General features: G+C 51.8%; 6 protein-coding genes across 6 annotated transcripts; 3 read left to right on the top strand and 3 right to left on the bottom strand.

Annotated features, from left to right (window-relative positions):
- Window positions 1-612: 612 nt before the first annotated feature.
- On the top strand, window positions 613-1170 carry PV08_03117 (uncharacterized protein; the record flags this gene model as incomplete). Its single annotated transcript, XM_016377474.1, has 1 exon — window positions 613-1170. The coding sequence occupies one exon, from the start codon at window positions 613-615 to the stop codon at window positions 1168-1170; it is 558 nt and encodes a 185-aa protein (XP_016239044.1).
- A 368-nt stretch (window positions 1171-1538) lies between these two features.
- PV08_03116 (uncharacterized protein) lies at window positions 1539-2069 on the top strand (the record flags this gene model as incomplete). The annotated part of the gene is made up of 1 exon (XM_016377473.1): window positions 1539-2069. The coding sequence occupies one exon, from the start codon at window positions 1539-1541 to the stop codon at window positions 2067-2069; it is 531 nt and encodes a 176-aa protein (XP_016239043.1).
- Window positions 2070-3822: 1753 nt separating this feature from the next.
- PV08_03115 (uncharacterized protein) lies at window positions 3823-5073 on the top strand (the record flags this gene model as incomplete). The annotated part of the gene is made up of 2 exons (XM_016377472.1): window positions 3823-4164; window positions 4264-5073. 2 exons carry the CDS (start codon window positions 3823-3825, stop codon window positions 5071-5073), a joined length of 1152 nt encoding a protein of 383 aa, XP_016239042.1.
- A 180-nt stretch (window positions 5074-5253) lies between these two features.
- On the bottom strand, window positions 5254-6714 carry PV08_03114 (uncharacterized protein; the record flags this gene model as incomplete). The annotated part of the gene is made up of 1 exon (XM_016377471.1): window positions 5254-6714. The coding sequence occupies one exon, from the start codon at window positions 6712-6714 to the stop codon at window positions 5254-5256; it is 1461 nt and encodes a 486-aa protein (XP_016239041.1).
- An 874-nt stretch (window positions 6715-7588) lies between these two features.
- Window positions 7589-9555, bottom strand: PV08_03113 (uncharacterized protein; the record flags this gene model as incomplete). Its single annotated transcript, XM_016377470.1, has 9 exons — window positions 7589-7798; window positions 7860-7942; window positions 8000-8122; window positions 8172-8402; window positions 8472-8716; window positions 8816-9022; window positions 9081-9191; window positions 9242-9342; window positions 9418-9555. The coding sequence occupies 9 exons, from the start codon at window positions 9553-9555 to the stop codon at window positions 7589-7591; spliced, it is 1449 nt and encodes a 482-aa protein (XP_016239040.1).
- A 1770-nt stretch (window positions 9556-11325) lies between these two features.
- PV08_03112 (uncharacterized protein) lies at window positions 11326-12207 on the bottom strand (the record flags this gene model as incomplete). Its single annotated transcript, XM_016377469.1, has 2 exons — window positions 11326-12055; window positions 12110-12207. The coding sequence occupies 2 exons, from the start codon at window positions 12205-12207 to the stop codon at window positions 11326-11328; spliced, it is 828 nt and encodes a 275-aa protein (XP_016239039.1).
- Between the last annotated feature and the right edge of the window lie 519 nt (window positions 12208-12726).

Here is a 12726-nt window from a genome sequence, read left to right as displayed (position 1 = left end):
CTCACTCTCACCACCTACTATGAATATGCCCATTGCCTGGGATACATTCGGACTTCGAACTCTGCTCAAAACTGTGGCAAAGGGGTCAGCAATCTACAAAGTCTGCTTCGAACGGACAGAGAACAGACTTGATGTGTGAGTCAAACCGGAAAGCCTCTCCATGGAGATCTTCTAATGGATAATTTCGGAGTACTAACAGTGTCTGTGGACTGTGGAAGTTTGCTCGGTCCTGCCCTGGACTGTGGAGCTGTTTGAGTCGAGATATGGATATCCTTCAACACAGCAGGTCCTCACACCCCATTGACGAGCCCATTGGCCGTGAAAATGGACAATGGCTTTCATGACCAAATACTTCCTCACACTGGAAAAGTTTATCCTGCACACTCAAGGGACGAGTCTTGCAATGGGCAGTCATAAAGTCGCCCGTCCCCCGAAGGAGCCTTGCCCTCCAGGACAGAATCTTCCCATACCTTGACAGACTGATATGCTATTGAAACGCAAGACTTGATCTAGCCAACAATTCATATAGCCTCTCATACACGAGCACTTGGAACACATTTACACACATCTCGACCAATATATTCTCTCATCTCACCACCTTTATTGCTCAAAATGGGAATTTTCTGTCCGGAGATTCGCGAGCTGCAGGCTGCGTACAAGCCAGCCACAGATCGTGTCCTCAATTGGATCAAGAACGTTTCAGACGTGCCGAGATCCAAATGGGGAACTACGTCTGTGAATTACCATCTCACACTGGCTGAGAGGCTCGTCCGATGTGGTACTCCAATGCCTGAGGACGTCCTCTTCGAGCTCAATACGGCTATTGATCGCCGACAACAAGCTGCAGATATCTTGGCCAAGCATGGGAGCGCTGATCAACGTCACGAGCACATGATACAGACGCTCATGCGGATTCTAGACTTGTTCTGCCCTTCGTCTCCCCCGATAAGTCCAGAGATGGAGGGACAGGAGCAGCTGTACGCAGTACCGAGCTTTTCTCTTCCTCAGGAGTGGTGGCGGTGTCCCTCACCAGCGGAAGACTCGAACCGATTCGTCCAACAACAATTCTTTCTGCCGCCGCCACCACCTCCTGGGTTTTACCCTGGCGTACACCTAGCCTATGGCAATCCAGCGCCTGGGCACTTTCATTATGTTGCTGGTAATCCCTGAGGAGATTCCAGTCTCATAGTATAAGAAAATACAAAAAAAATGTTTGGCTTTTTTGTCTTTCATTTCTGTGGGTGTGCGTCAGGATCTAGTCGTCTCGGAGACAGTACGTCTTGTGACTACAACTTGCATCGGAAGATCTATGGGATCTGGAGGAGGATTTGATTTTATGTTCTGCAGGTCACTGAAGGAGGAATGGGATTAGGTAGGTCTACGGACCAGAGGAGGATTTCTGGCAACTCGACGCCATCTCGGATTCGGACCGAACGACCACCACGACCACTTTTTAGCCGGAAGGCACTCGACACAAGGCCGCCATAAGTGCATATCGGACATTTGAAACATCAACACACCATGGCTCAATCCATGGCATGTCTTTGGCCAGCCATGCTTTGGAACCGAGTTCATCGGCACCACCACTCTCAACTCATCGGATTGACAAGTTTCAACTCTCTGCCGCCCCATGGGGAACTGCAATCGGCAAGATAACACTCCAACGCCCTCTATGGACCGACATGTGGCCGTTGCCCAATCAAGCAAATATTGTAGATGGCAAATCAACAACGGCAGCATCCAACGACAACATCAATCGGCTGTTCGCACAAGCTCCCTCAACATCCGATGCTCGGCAACAAATCAATTCTGCTCCCGACCCGCTTCGACAAGATGGTTTCAACTTCCATGAGCTCAATCTTTGCAGCGTTGCTGGCCCAATCATTGGAATCTGTCACTCACTCCGTCATCACCGACAACAACAATACGCGTGGCTACAATGCGCAAATGACAACAACGACAAGGACAGCGACAGCGACGCCAGCACCATCAACAACAGCAACATTCTTGATCACTCTTCAGCAACATATCGACAATGGACTGGCAAAATACTCGACATCGCCTGTTAAGGACACAAGCAGCATACACTCCTTCTTCGCAAGCAATCGACCAACTGTCGTCGGAGATGTCTCGAACAACACACTTTTTGGATTTCAGTGGCCTGCAGAACGGGGGGATTAGGGACACGGCATGGAGAAACATTGGGAGAATGACATTTTTGGTAAAGGGTTCGTCAGAAAGAGGAGGAAGGCCTGCGCCTGAGGTCCACCTTCACGCGGTGCAGGCTGTGAGTAGCTTCCTATGACCATGGCTTTCATGAGATGGACAGCGAAACCAAGAGACCTCAACACGCTTGTGGACTTACGATGCTGTCAGGGCTCTGACAGGTATAATTCAACACGGCGTGCCATCAAGAGGAGGCAAACTGTCTACACCCTCCGTACATTTGTCGTCGCTAGCATGATCTTTGCTGGTTCCTGATTTTCTGCTTTGCTCGCTGGTACATTTAGCCGTAATCCGTTCTATTGCTTTGCTATTTCTTGTGGAAATTCGTAACCGTTGGCCTCTCCCCTCGTCCACCGTCTCAAGCATCTCTCTCTCTCTCTCTCTTTTCCTACTTCGAGGATAGGTAGGTGTATCAGGTATCTTAGTGCTCGTATATTGGTACAGGAGTACTCCGTATGAGTGTGACGACAGCGGTGACACACCGGCGCTACAATGATCCGCGCCGGCCTCAACCACCTTTTGTGTTGATCAAGCACCAGATACGGACTAGTGTGCACACCGTGGCTGGTGACATCATACGTCCTTCTCCGCGGCCGATACGAGTACGAGTACGAGTACGAGTACTCTGCAAAATCAAGGTCACAGACACCTTCGCGCCAGTCGCTGACAGGGATTAAACCAAGGTAAGAGGCTGTCACTCTCTGGGAACTGGCTGGCCCCTCGACAGGACTTGTCGATTTCTGCATAATGTAATAGCACGAGTATGAGGACCTGGATCCATGGCACGGCGCGGCGGCTCGTCGTATGGGACCGCACTCTCTCTCACATCAAGTCTCTCAACACCCATTGACCAGACGGACATGTGTCCACTGACCTTGTTGGCACTTCGTTCGTCTTGTACCAGCCCACCATCGATCGCCCTATGACCGCCTCGGAACCCGCACCGAGCGCCTAGGTACGATCATACGAGTACGACTAAGTCGCCTTTTGTGGCGCTGCACGAAGATCTGTTTAAGACACCACAAGAAAGATAAGGTCGCTTATGCGACAGGAGAAGAAAACCAGCTTGAGATACTTGCGACCTTGGTTGGACCTTGGACCTTGGACTTTTCCTTGCCTGGCCGCGCCTTCCTTCTGATTCTGGTCTTCTTCTTGTCTTTCTACGAAACCACGGCCAAGGTCTCTTGGTTACTTACCTATTTATCTCGACCTTCTCAGCAACCGTCTGTCAAAGTCTGAATTCTTGCTTGCCCCAGTTCTGTTATCCATAGCTTTGATCCATCACCTTTACCTACCGTATCAGACACGGCACGCTCAACACCCATCACGCATTACCGCCTGGGATCCGCATCATATCTGCTTCTTACGCGTGTACTGCAGGCCCAGCTCGGTGGTGCACGTTCGACCTCCCTGTAGGTAGTCCGCACGTGTTTCTTGACCACAATGGCCAAAGCCACAAGCACAACACGGTTCCAGCAACGAAGTGACAATTTAGGAGGTGACAATGCGCCTCCAGATCAGCTCTTGTCTAGTTGTACGGCGAGATACGCAACACGCTGGACCCGAAAACGACGTTGTCGTCGGCGTCGCCCGAGAATGTTAACCTACACACTGCTGCTCATTGCATCAGCCGAGGCGTCAGTCCATGCACAAGTACACCCACGGGACATTAGCCTCCCGCTCCGCGTCACCAACAATTGCAATGAGCCTATTTGGCCGGCCATCCTCACCCAGAACGGCAGGGGCCCAGCTAGCTCTGGCTTTGTGCTCCAACCGGGGGAGACGAATCCTCAAACTGTGAGCGGCGACTGGAGAGGGAGAGTCTGGGGTCGGACCAACTGTAGCTTTCCGGGGTCAGGCTCCGGCCCGTCCAGCGGCAGAGGGGGTGTGGCATGCACGACCGGAGACTGTGGGAGCTTCTTGCAATGTCCTGGGGCGGTATGTACAGTCTCTGCCTTGCTTGCAATGTTTTGCAAAGGCAAAATGAATGGTCATATTGGGTGGGAACTGTACTAACCGAGGCATGATAATGTCTAGGGCCAAGCACCAGCGACACTCGCCGAGTTCACCTTTTCCTCCGACACGTATCAAACCTTTTACGACATCTCACTTGTCGACGGGTACAACCTCCCCGTGGGCATCATTTCGCTGCTTTCGCAGAGTGGCAATTCATCGCTGCAGGACATTCCTCCCAATTTGACCAACCCAGTCTGCATAGGAACTTCGTCTCTACTCGCACCCGTGGGAGGCACGGCCGATGACGCCGACTTTGGTTCAAACTCGACGTTCCCTCTACCGCTAGACCAGACAGTTACACCTTCGTTTATCCAAAAGTGGTGTCCGTGGCCACTGCAGCTGAACCCGCCTAAGAAGCCGGGCGACGGCGTATACCCGTATCCAGACGACAACATCCAAAGACCAATATTCAACCCTTGCCTCAGCGCATGCGCCAAATGGAATAAGGATCAATATTGCTGCACAGGAAGCCACAATACTCCCGCCACATGCTCGCCGAGCGATTATTCAAAACAGGCCAAAAAGGTGTGTCCGGATGCGTACAGCTATGCGTACGATGATCAGACCAGTACTTTTATCATTCCACAAGGTGGGGGGTTTGAGGTTGTTTTCTGTCCCGCTGGACGCAGCACAAATATCCTCGCGACGTTCGGCGATCAACTCCGACAAATCGCCCAGACAGGACATGCGAGCAGAGACATTGTCACGACAGCGCAGAACATTACATATATCCGTGAGAAGAATGTTGCGGCGAGACAAGTAGGCCAGTCGGGGTCAGGATTGGTACTGATGCTGGCGCTGGTACTGACGGTGATGGCATGGTCATCGTAACGCGGGACGTCCACCCCCATGATGAATTTGGTGCACTTACTGTTCGTAAACCCTCTCGTGGTAGTTCGAGTTTTACGTATAGATGTGAGTGAGACCCGTCGTTGGAGCGCTATCCGTATAATGATAAGTTGCTCTTCACCTTCAAAACAAAGTGCCACAACTCTCTGTAACTGTAATACGTTATCTTTCGTCTACCTGGGAAAGACGCGTGCTCGAAGTCGGAGTGGTCACTCCCGGGATGACCGAGGAATATGAGCCGGGCCACGGAGCATCGTCGCCGCTGTACATGATGGCCCACAACAGCTGGAGATCGGTAGTGGGCAGTTTCCGCATGAGGATCTTGGTGTAGGCTGCCTGGATCTGCCTCTTGCTCTGTACGTCCCCGTACGTGATGGCCGTCACCAGGTTCTCACACAGAAAGGCGTCGTGCTTGACGAACCTTTGTCTCGACGGCGTGGCGGCACCGTCGTCTTCTTCGGCGCCGTCGACGGTGGCCGCCGGGTGACACGGCGGGCCGGCCTCACTCCGCGGTCGGGTTTGGGTCAGGGCCGCTTCTACTGTCATCTCCATCGCTTCTCCCTTGAGTGTGGACAGGTTCGTGGACGCCCTTGGCAGTGTCCGAGTGCCATGGTCAGTCGCCTCCAGCTGTTGCTGTAGTTGCTGGAGCTGCTGCTGTTGTTGCTTCAGTATCTGTAGCTGCTGGAGCTGGAGCTGTTGCTTTGCAGCTTTTGATGGTGATTCTGGTTGTGTTTGCGTTTGTGTCTGTGTCTGGGTCTGGGTCTGGGTCTGGGTCTGGGTCTGGGTCTGTGCCTGTGGGACTGGTTGTGTTTGTGCCGGTGTTTGCGTCTGCGGTAACGATTGTTGTTGTGTTTCTGTCTGTGTGCGCGCTTGGGGGACGGTTTGTTGTTTCGTGCGAACAGGCGTAGTACCAGTATTACTACCGGCGGCAGTAGCATTAGCAGCAGCAGCATTGGCAGCAGTGCTGACAGAAGCTTCAAACCCATGTGGCTGCGATAGCAGGTTCGCGATGTTCCCCTTGCACGCGTTAATGTACTTGTCCAGAGGTTTCCCTTCTATCCAGTCACCTAGGAAATCGCGCCTGAAGGCCTCGAGGTCGGTATAGGGGCGGTCTTGCGGTTGTCCGGATGGAGTAGCAGCAGCGTTGCCCTTGTCTTTGTTGTTGCTCGTCAGTTTGCTTTGTGACCCTCCTCTTGTACCTCCTGCTGTGGCTGCGGCAACACTGCGCGACTTGTCGTTCGGTCCATACTTTGATTCCAGCGCCTTCCAGATGTCCGTGGCCATCTCGTAAGACTCGGCGATCTTGTAGGGTTCCGTTCCGGGCACAAGTGTCGACATGATCAGCGACTTAGCGCGGGCGTTCTTGGACGCGAAGCTCTCGGTCGGTGTCTGCGACAAGTTCTCCGAGGATCTTGTCGGTATCGATGCCGTGGGCGCCTGTGGTGGTGGGGGGTTTACCTTTCCATTCGCAAAGGGTGCTATCGGCGTGACCGAGATGTTGGTCCCGCCAAAGGAAGCTGATCCTCCGCCTGCAATAAGGGAGTTGAGATCCACGGGGTTGGTCGTCCCTCTTTTGGCCTTAGCATGGCCAACCGCATTCGTCTTGCGTTTCTTGTTCGGCATCTTGTCGATTCCCGCGCGGGGACGTCGTGTACAAAACGGCGCGATAAAGGCACACGCACACACACGCACACAAAGGGAGATAGAGGAGGAGCTGGATCGAGAGCAAGAGTGAGAGGTAGAGCCGAAGGATGTCAGGTAGGCTGAGGCAGAGGGTGCGGTGTGGGCGTGCTGCAGTCAATATATGGTTTTGGTTTCACCTGGGTGCATGGATACGAGGGGCTCGCGTTACGAGTTGCCCCCAGTGTCACGGGCATTCTCTTGCAGGGACACCATTGTATGACAATGTTGATTTGACGCAGAGTTGTACTTGTAGGGCTGTGTATCGGCACTCGTACCCTGTTTGCTTGCTACCAACGCTTGTGCGAGGAGGTTGACATCGCTTCTTATGTAGTTAGTCAGGATCGGGCTCGGCCGCCACCATCCAACAACCCTAAGTTTAGGGCAGCGTCGATGCCTGCAGGGCGTAAAGCTTTGGGTAGAATTCGAGAACATGCTGCTTTACGGATACTTCCTTAGGTGCCTATCAAGGTACTGTAACTGGCCTAGACTACGGCATCGACATAGGCTTATTTAGGTACCTAGACCGCTGGGCTAGTGGCCGATATAACCAGGACGGCCCTCTAAGCAGTCTACTGGTCGCCCCTAAAAAAGCCAAACGGACAAAACTTGGTACCTTCTTTGGGCCTTCTAGTTAGAGCCTATACTGATCTTCGTCTCTAGCGAGCTGTGTATCTCCAGACGAGAATCTCGCTCATTCCCTCCAGATGTATGATGGCAAAACCTTCCCCAGGCTTGAAAGCTTTCTGTCATGGGATGCACACATTCTATCTGTCCTCATTCCTGTCCCTGAACAAAATACTTCTATCCTACCCATCTACTCCCCTCTTCCCTCGAGTTTCTCTACCTCAACAATCTCAGCGCCGTTGTATCCCTGCCCTGTATGTGAGTCGACCGACTTCTCAACGTCAAGCGTACGCTCAGCAGATTGAATCCCAACCGTGCTTGAACCAATCTGGTCTGCTGGGGTGCGGTACGCAGGTACAAAGTTCACGGCCACCGCATATGTTTCGGATGCTACCATGAACTTAGAGAACAGACAGTCAGTCCACGACTCCCGATAGAGGGATGGCCAGGGTTCAACATACTGCGAGAGGCACACACATGGCAATACCCGTATTGTTGTGCATATCAGCGACTTTGCCCAGCAGAGATGGAATGCACGCTCCACCTATGCAATTCGGTCAGTATGGTTGACAGTCCTTCGAGTGTTCCAAACGACACTTACCGCAGACGCCGCCGACAATGAACCCAGACCCACGCTTGTAATGGCGTCCTAAGCCACGAATTCCCAGGGCTACAATGCTTGGAAAGCACACGCTTTCGAAATAGAGTGTCAGGAATAACATTGCTAAGTCCAGTTTGTCAGCCTCGTACAGAACTTAATCTCGTGGACCTACCAATGCCGGCATTCTCTCTTGCACCTGTGGCCGCGGCCAAGAAGATGACCACCCCAGTTAGGTATATTAGGAAAACCCAGCGAGGCCTCACGTATCTCATGAAGAATGTCCCGGAAAATCGACCCAGCGCGAACGCTCCTTGAGCTCCCGCGAGGTATTTCGCCCCAAGGGCGCTGCTGGTACCCGGACGAGTGTCGACGGCATAGTTGATAAAGTAACTGGCAATGGCAACTACATGACAAGAGGTCAGCTACATCTTACCGTCCAAGCCACTTGATTTCATCTCAGCTTGTGTCTTACCTTGAGCACCAGTATAACTGAACTGAGCAAACGCGGCATGGAAGAGCCGATATTGCTTCCAAAATGGTTTCTCAGTTCCTCCCACATGGGTCTCTTGTACTTGGAATTCCATGTCCGCATCTGTAACCTCGGGAATATGGGAGATGAAGAAAATAAAGGCCAGAATGAACACAAAGATCGCGATGCCAAGGTAAACCCATTGAACATTCTTCAACGCGGCCACACTATCACCTGTGTCTTTGAAGCTGCATCGAGTCAGAATGCTTTCTAAAAGATAACTGCAACTTGAGACCTTGTGCAGCGTTATTGCACTGGCTCTAGGGGCTGTAATGGTCACCACATACAAGACGTACGAGCCAAGCACCGGACCGATGACAGTCCCGATGGCGTTGAATGCTTGAGCAAAATTGATTCTGACTTCGGAGTACCGAGGTGGACCACAGACTGAGAGATATGGATTCGCTGCAGTTTCCAGAGATCCAAGGCCGCTGCCACAGATGAAGGTGGCGCCACAGAAACCGCCGAAGGAGCGATAAACGCCAGCTGGCCACCTGCGATGAGTTAGACCGCAGCATCATGTCACCTAATCTTTCAGTCGGGACTACCAACATCATCAGAGCACCCACTCCGAACACGCAGAGACCAAAGATGAAGACGGATTTGTAACCCCAGTGTCGGAGCATCCAATTTGCATATCCCAGGGAGGCAATCGGATATGCTCTGCGCATGGTGTTAGAACCAAACAACCGGTCCATACAGTTGGGTCTTACCCAAAGTACGCCGCCTGCAACCCCGAAGATCTCGTCCTAGTGATGTTCAACGTGTTTTGGAAATGCTTGTTGAGGGTATCCAATAGTCCATAAGAAAGGCCCTGTTCGCAACATAAAGATCAGCTTGAACTGATAACCATCGAACTATACGTGTTCTGGGTAAGAGGCATCTGTACCCAGAGGAAGAAGAGGACGGTGACAATGCTCAATGGCCACAGACTCTGGCGCAGGGTAAGTTGAGCAGCTGTGGTGACATCGGTGTTCTTCGTTCGCAGAGTCGAGCGCTTCGACGCTATCTTCGACAGGATGCCCATTGTCGTTGATGTTGATGCAGAGCACAGAAGTAGAGGTTTTGAGCCTCAGCCTAAATTTTGTATCCCTGCGCAATCAAGTTTCAAAAGAATGTAGGCTGATGAAACGGCATGACTACCACGCTCAGCAAAGGCACACCTACCCTCTTATGCATCATCGGTGGCAACGGGGTATGATGGGGTCCCCGCATAGCAAAAGCCTGTTCAGATCCATCAACGACAGGCTCCATAGTTAAGACCCAGCCAAGTCTTTTTGCTTGATACCAACCTTGTCATACATGTGGAGGACTCGAGAAGGGTTACATACAGACGGATCCGCATTCTTGATGAGCCGTCGGGATGAAAGCTTGGAGGGGAAAGTCTCACGTTAACTGGGGTTCGCTACTTCTACATTTCTACATCACATCATGGCCAAGACTGAGTTTGATTCCATGCAATGTAACTGGACATGTTTGGACTATCTGCTCGGTGTATCTTGCGGCGAAGGGATACTGATCTCGACAGGCCCGGCCTTTGGCAAGAAACATCAATGTACACAGCTTGATAGCACCGCAATGGAACTGTCCTTTAAGGATGCTGCGATTACAATCTTTAGCTGGGGCAAACAGAACGGCGTCAAAGCACCCACCAAATGCTCTTCGGGCGTATTCGTTTTGAAAACATACATATCCGGATAGGTGATGGGGCTGGCAGACTGGCTCCTTTGGGCCCAGCAACGCTGCATCAAGATATTGAACAGCCCTCAGCTTTCATACTGTGCTCGCGCCGAAGCAAAAGAAAGGACCGTGGGGGGGGGTGGGGGCAAGTGTTGATCCGAGTCGTAAAGCGAACATTGCACCGAGTCCGAGTTGCGGTCAAGGTGCCCGTTGCGCATCCAATCCATTCTAGGAAAATGATCTTGGAGAGCTGGAGATTTGTCCGCAGGATAATTCAACCAAAAGCGACTGCAATGGATGTCTTCTCACACACCTACCGTTGTTGACACACCTCGCTGATTGATTCGGCGGTGCTGCAGACTTGTGTTGCTCATGGAATTTAGCCGGCATCCCTGTCAATGTCAATGTCACGGCATGTTGACCAGGGCCTTGGGCACTCTTCCTTTCGGAGTCCAGAATATGAAGAAGGTCTCCTGCCATGAGGGGGAATGATTTACTACACGCCAAGCATGCAGTATACTGTCCATCGGAGACGATTGGTGCTTGCCCGTTATACTAGGAGCGCTCCAGGCCCATCGGATTTCAGGTGATTGGGCTATTGTGCAGCGGACGTCAGAGGAGCTCTCTTACGGAGGACTGGGTGTGCCGCCCTGCGTGTGACATGGGGAATACACTTGGGGCTAGGTGCATGATCTACGGTTTGGGCGATCGTCTGGTGTCGACATGCTGATCATTTCCGTACTACGAGGAGCACCATCCAAGCTAACCTGGAAGATGGAATTCAGAAAGGTGTCGGGGTATTGATATGTAAGGGTGGGCAATTTCTGAACTCCCTTTGAGCGTCGAACATCGTCGCTTACTACTTCCTATCCACCAGTTTAAGACATCAAGGACCGATTTAGCGAGGGAGCTACTGTGCTTATTGTCCATGTCTGGCGCACAAGGCACCTTCAGAAGCTCTCATAGCAAAGCAACATCAAACATTCAATGAGCTGAGGTAGAAGTACGGCTGGGAAACACAAATAATTATCGAAAGTTTTTCTGACGATTGCCGCTGCCGTTCCGGAATACAGCTCATGATGGACAGAATTGTGACCTGGGCACTCTGACATTGTGGTCAAGGAAGTTTCACCATAATCCTTTGGACGCAATGCTCCCTGATCCTTTGACGTGTCTGATCCTCGACAGCTCCCTTCAAGAGAATACCTGTCTCGTCCGTGCCCGTGTCGAGCGGTTTTTCTGCGAGAAGCTTAAATCCCAATCTCTCATACGCGCGGATCGCATCCTTTGTTGTCGTGTCAAGGATGACCGGAACGTCTGGGTGTTTTGCAAAATGTTGCTCTAGCTGATATTGCAACAGCTGCGAAGCGTAGCCTTTGCCGGTGTATCTGGGGTTCCGTGCGATCATCTGCACAAAACCACATTCCTTTTCTTCGAATCCTTTTGGCGGAAGGTCCGGTAAAGTTTTCGAGAACATGGAGTGGATATTTGCCTCGAAGACCGAATCGATGCGATGCAAGCCTCTGAGGCCATAGTGCCAGGGTAGCACGAGACCCAAGAATCCTGACTTCCACAAAGTAATTATGTCAAAGCCGCCGAGTCTGGTGAACGGAGGAAGCCATAGAAGAATGGCTGCAACGTCCTTTTCCGCATCACCACTGGCATCGGATGAAGGTATGTCGGCGACTAGCACATCTCCCCCAATCAGTCTCGTCACGTTGATCAAGCTTCGATAAAACTTGACGCGAGACTTTTGTGAGCTGGTCATTGAGGGGGTGGGCCCTCCAACCTGGCCGACGTCGACCGGCGCGAGTGCTTCAGAAACGCCATGGAACCAATTGTGATTCCTGATCACTGTCAGCATGAATCGAAGCCCGGGGCGGGAGGGTGGTAAGTCAGACCATATCGGAAGGAATGCATTGCAAAGTATTCTCGAAAGTACGTCGTCCTCCTCTACTTTTGCAGCACGAAATTCTATTGGTATCTCGTTGCCCGCCATTGTTTTGTGCGAAACTGGACCTCGGTCTTACTTCCTCGAAACACAATACGCGGGGAAGTTGCTGAAAGGAAAGAAAACAAAGCAGATGCAGCTGTTCGAAATTGGGTGCATAGTCTTACAGGGATTCACTCGAAAGGTTGTCAGCATCCGGACTTTTCAAATCCTGGAGTTCCCGACTCGACCTCGCCTATATAGGGGGTTGTGTCGATAGGGAATACGAGATACGATGCGTCAGACATGGTCCAGTCGTATGATCGTATTAAGCACCCGGCAAGAAGCTTACTGTAGATTAACTGCACTGCCGCCTACGGACTACATTAGCCTCTTTGATATTGATATAATATTTCTTCAGGCTCCCAGGCGACGTTCGTTTCTTAAGAACCAACTGTCGCTTGAGTCTCCCAGCGGAAGTCCATTGCTGCTTTAGAACGGGGTTCGAGGCACAGGAGCCCATTTGAGGTTCTGGTGCGCGCACCGCTACATGCAATGATTGTGAAAGACACATCTTGTACCTTTAAA

The sequence above is a fragment of the Exophiala spinifera genome (assembly GCF_000836115.1).
Source record: "Exophiala spinifera strain CBS 89968 unplaced genomic scaffold supercont1.2, whole genome shotgun sequence".
Lineage (NCBI taxonomy): Eukaryota > Fungi > Ascomycota > Eurotiomycetes > Chaetothyriales > Herpotrichiellaceae > Exophiala > Exophiala spinifera.
Note: the sequence above shows the minus strand (reverse complement) of the source record. Positions and strands in the feature narration are given on the sequence as shown.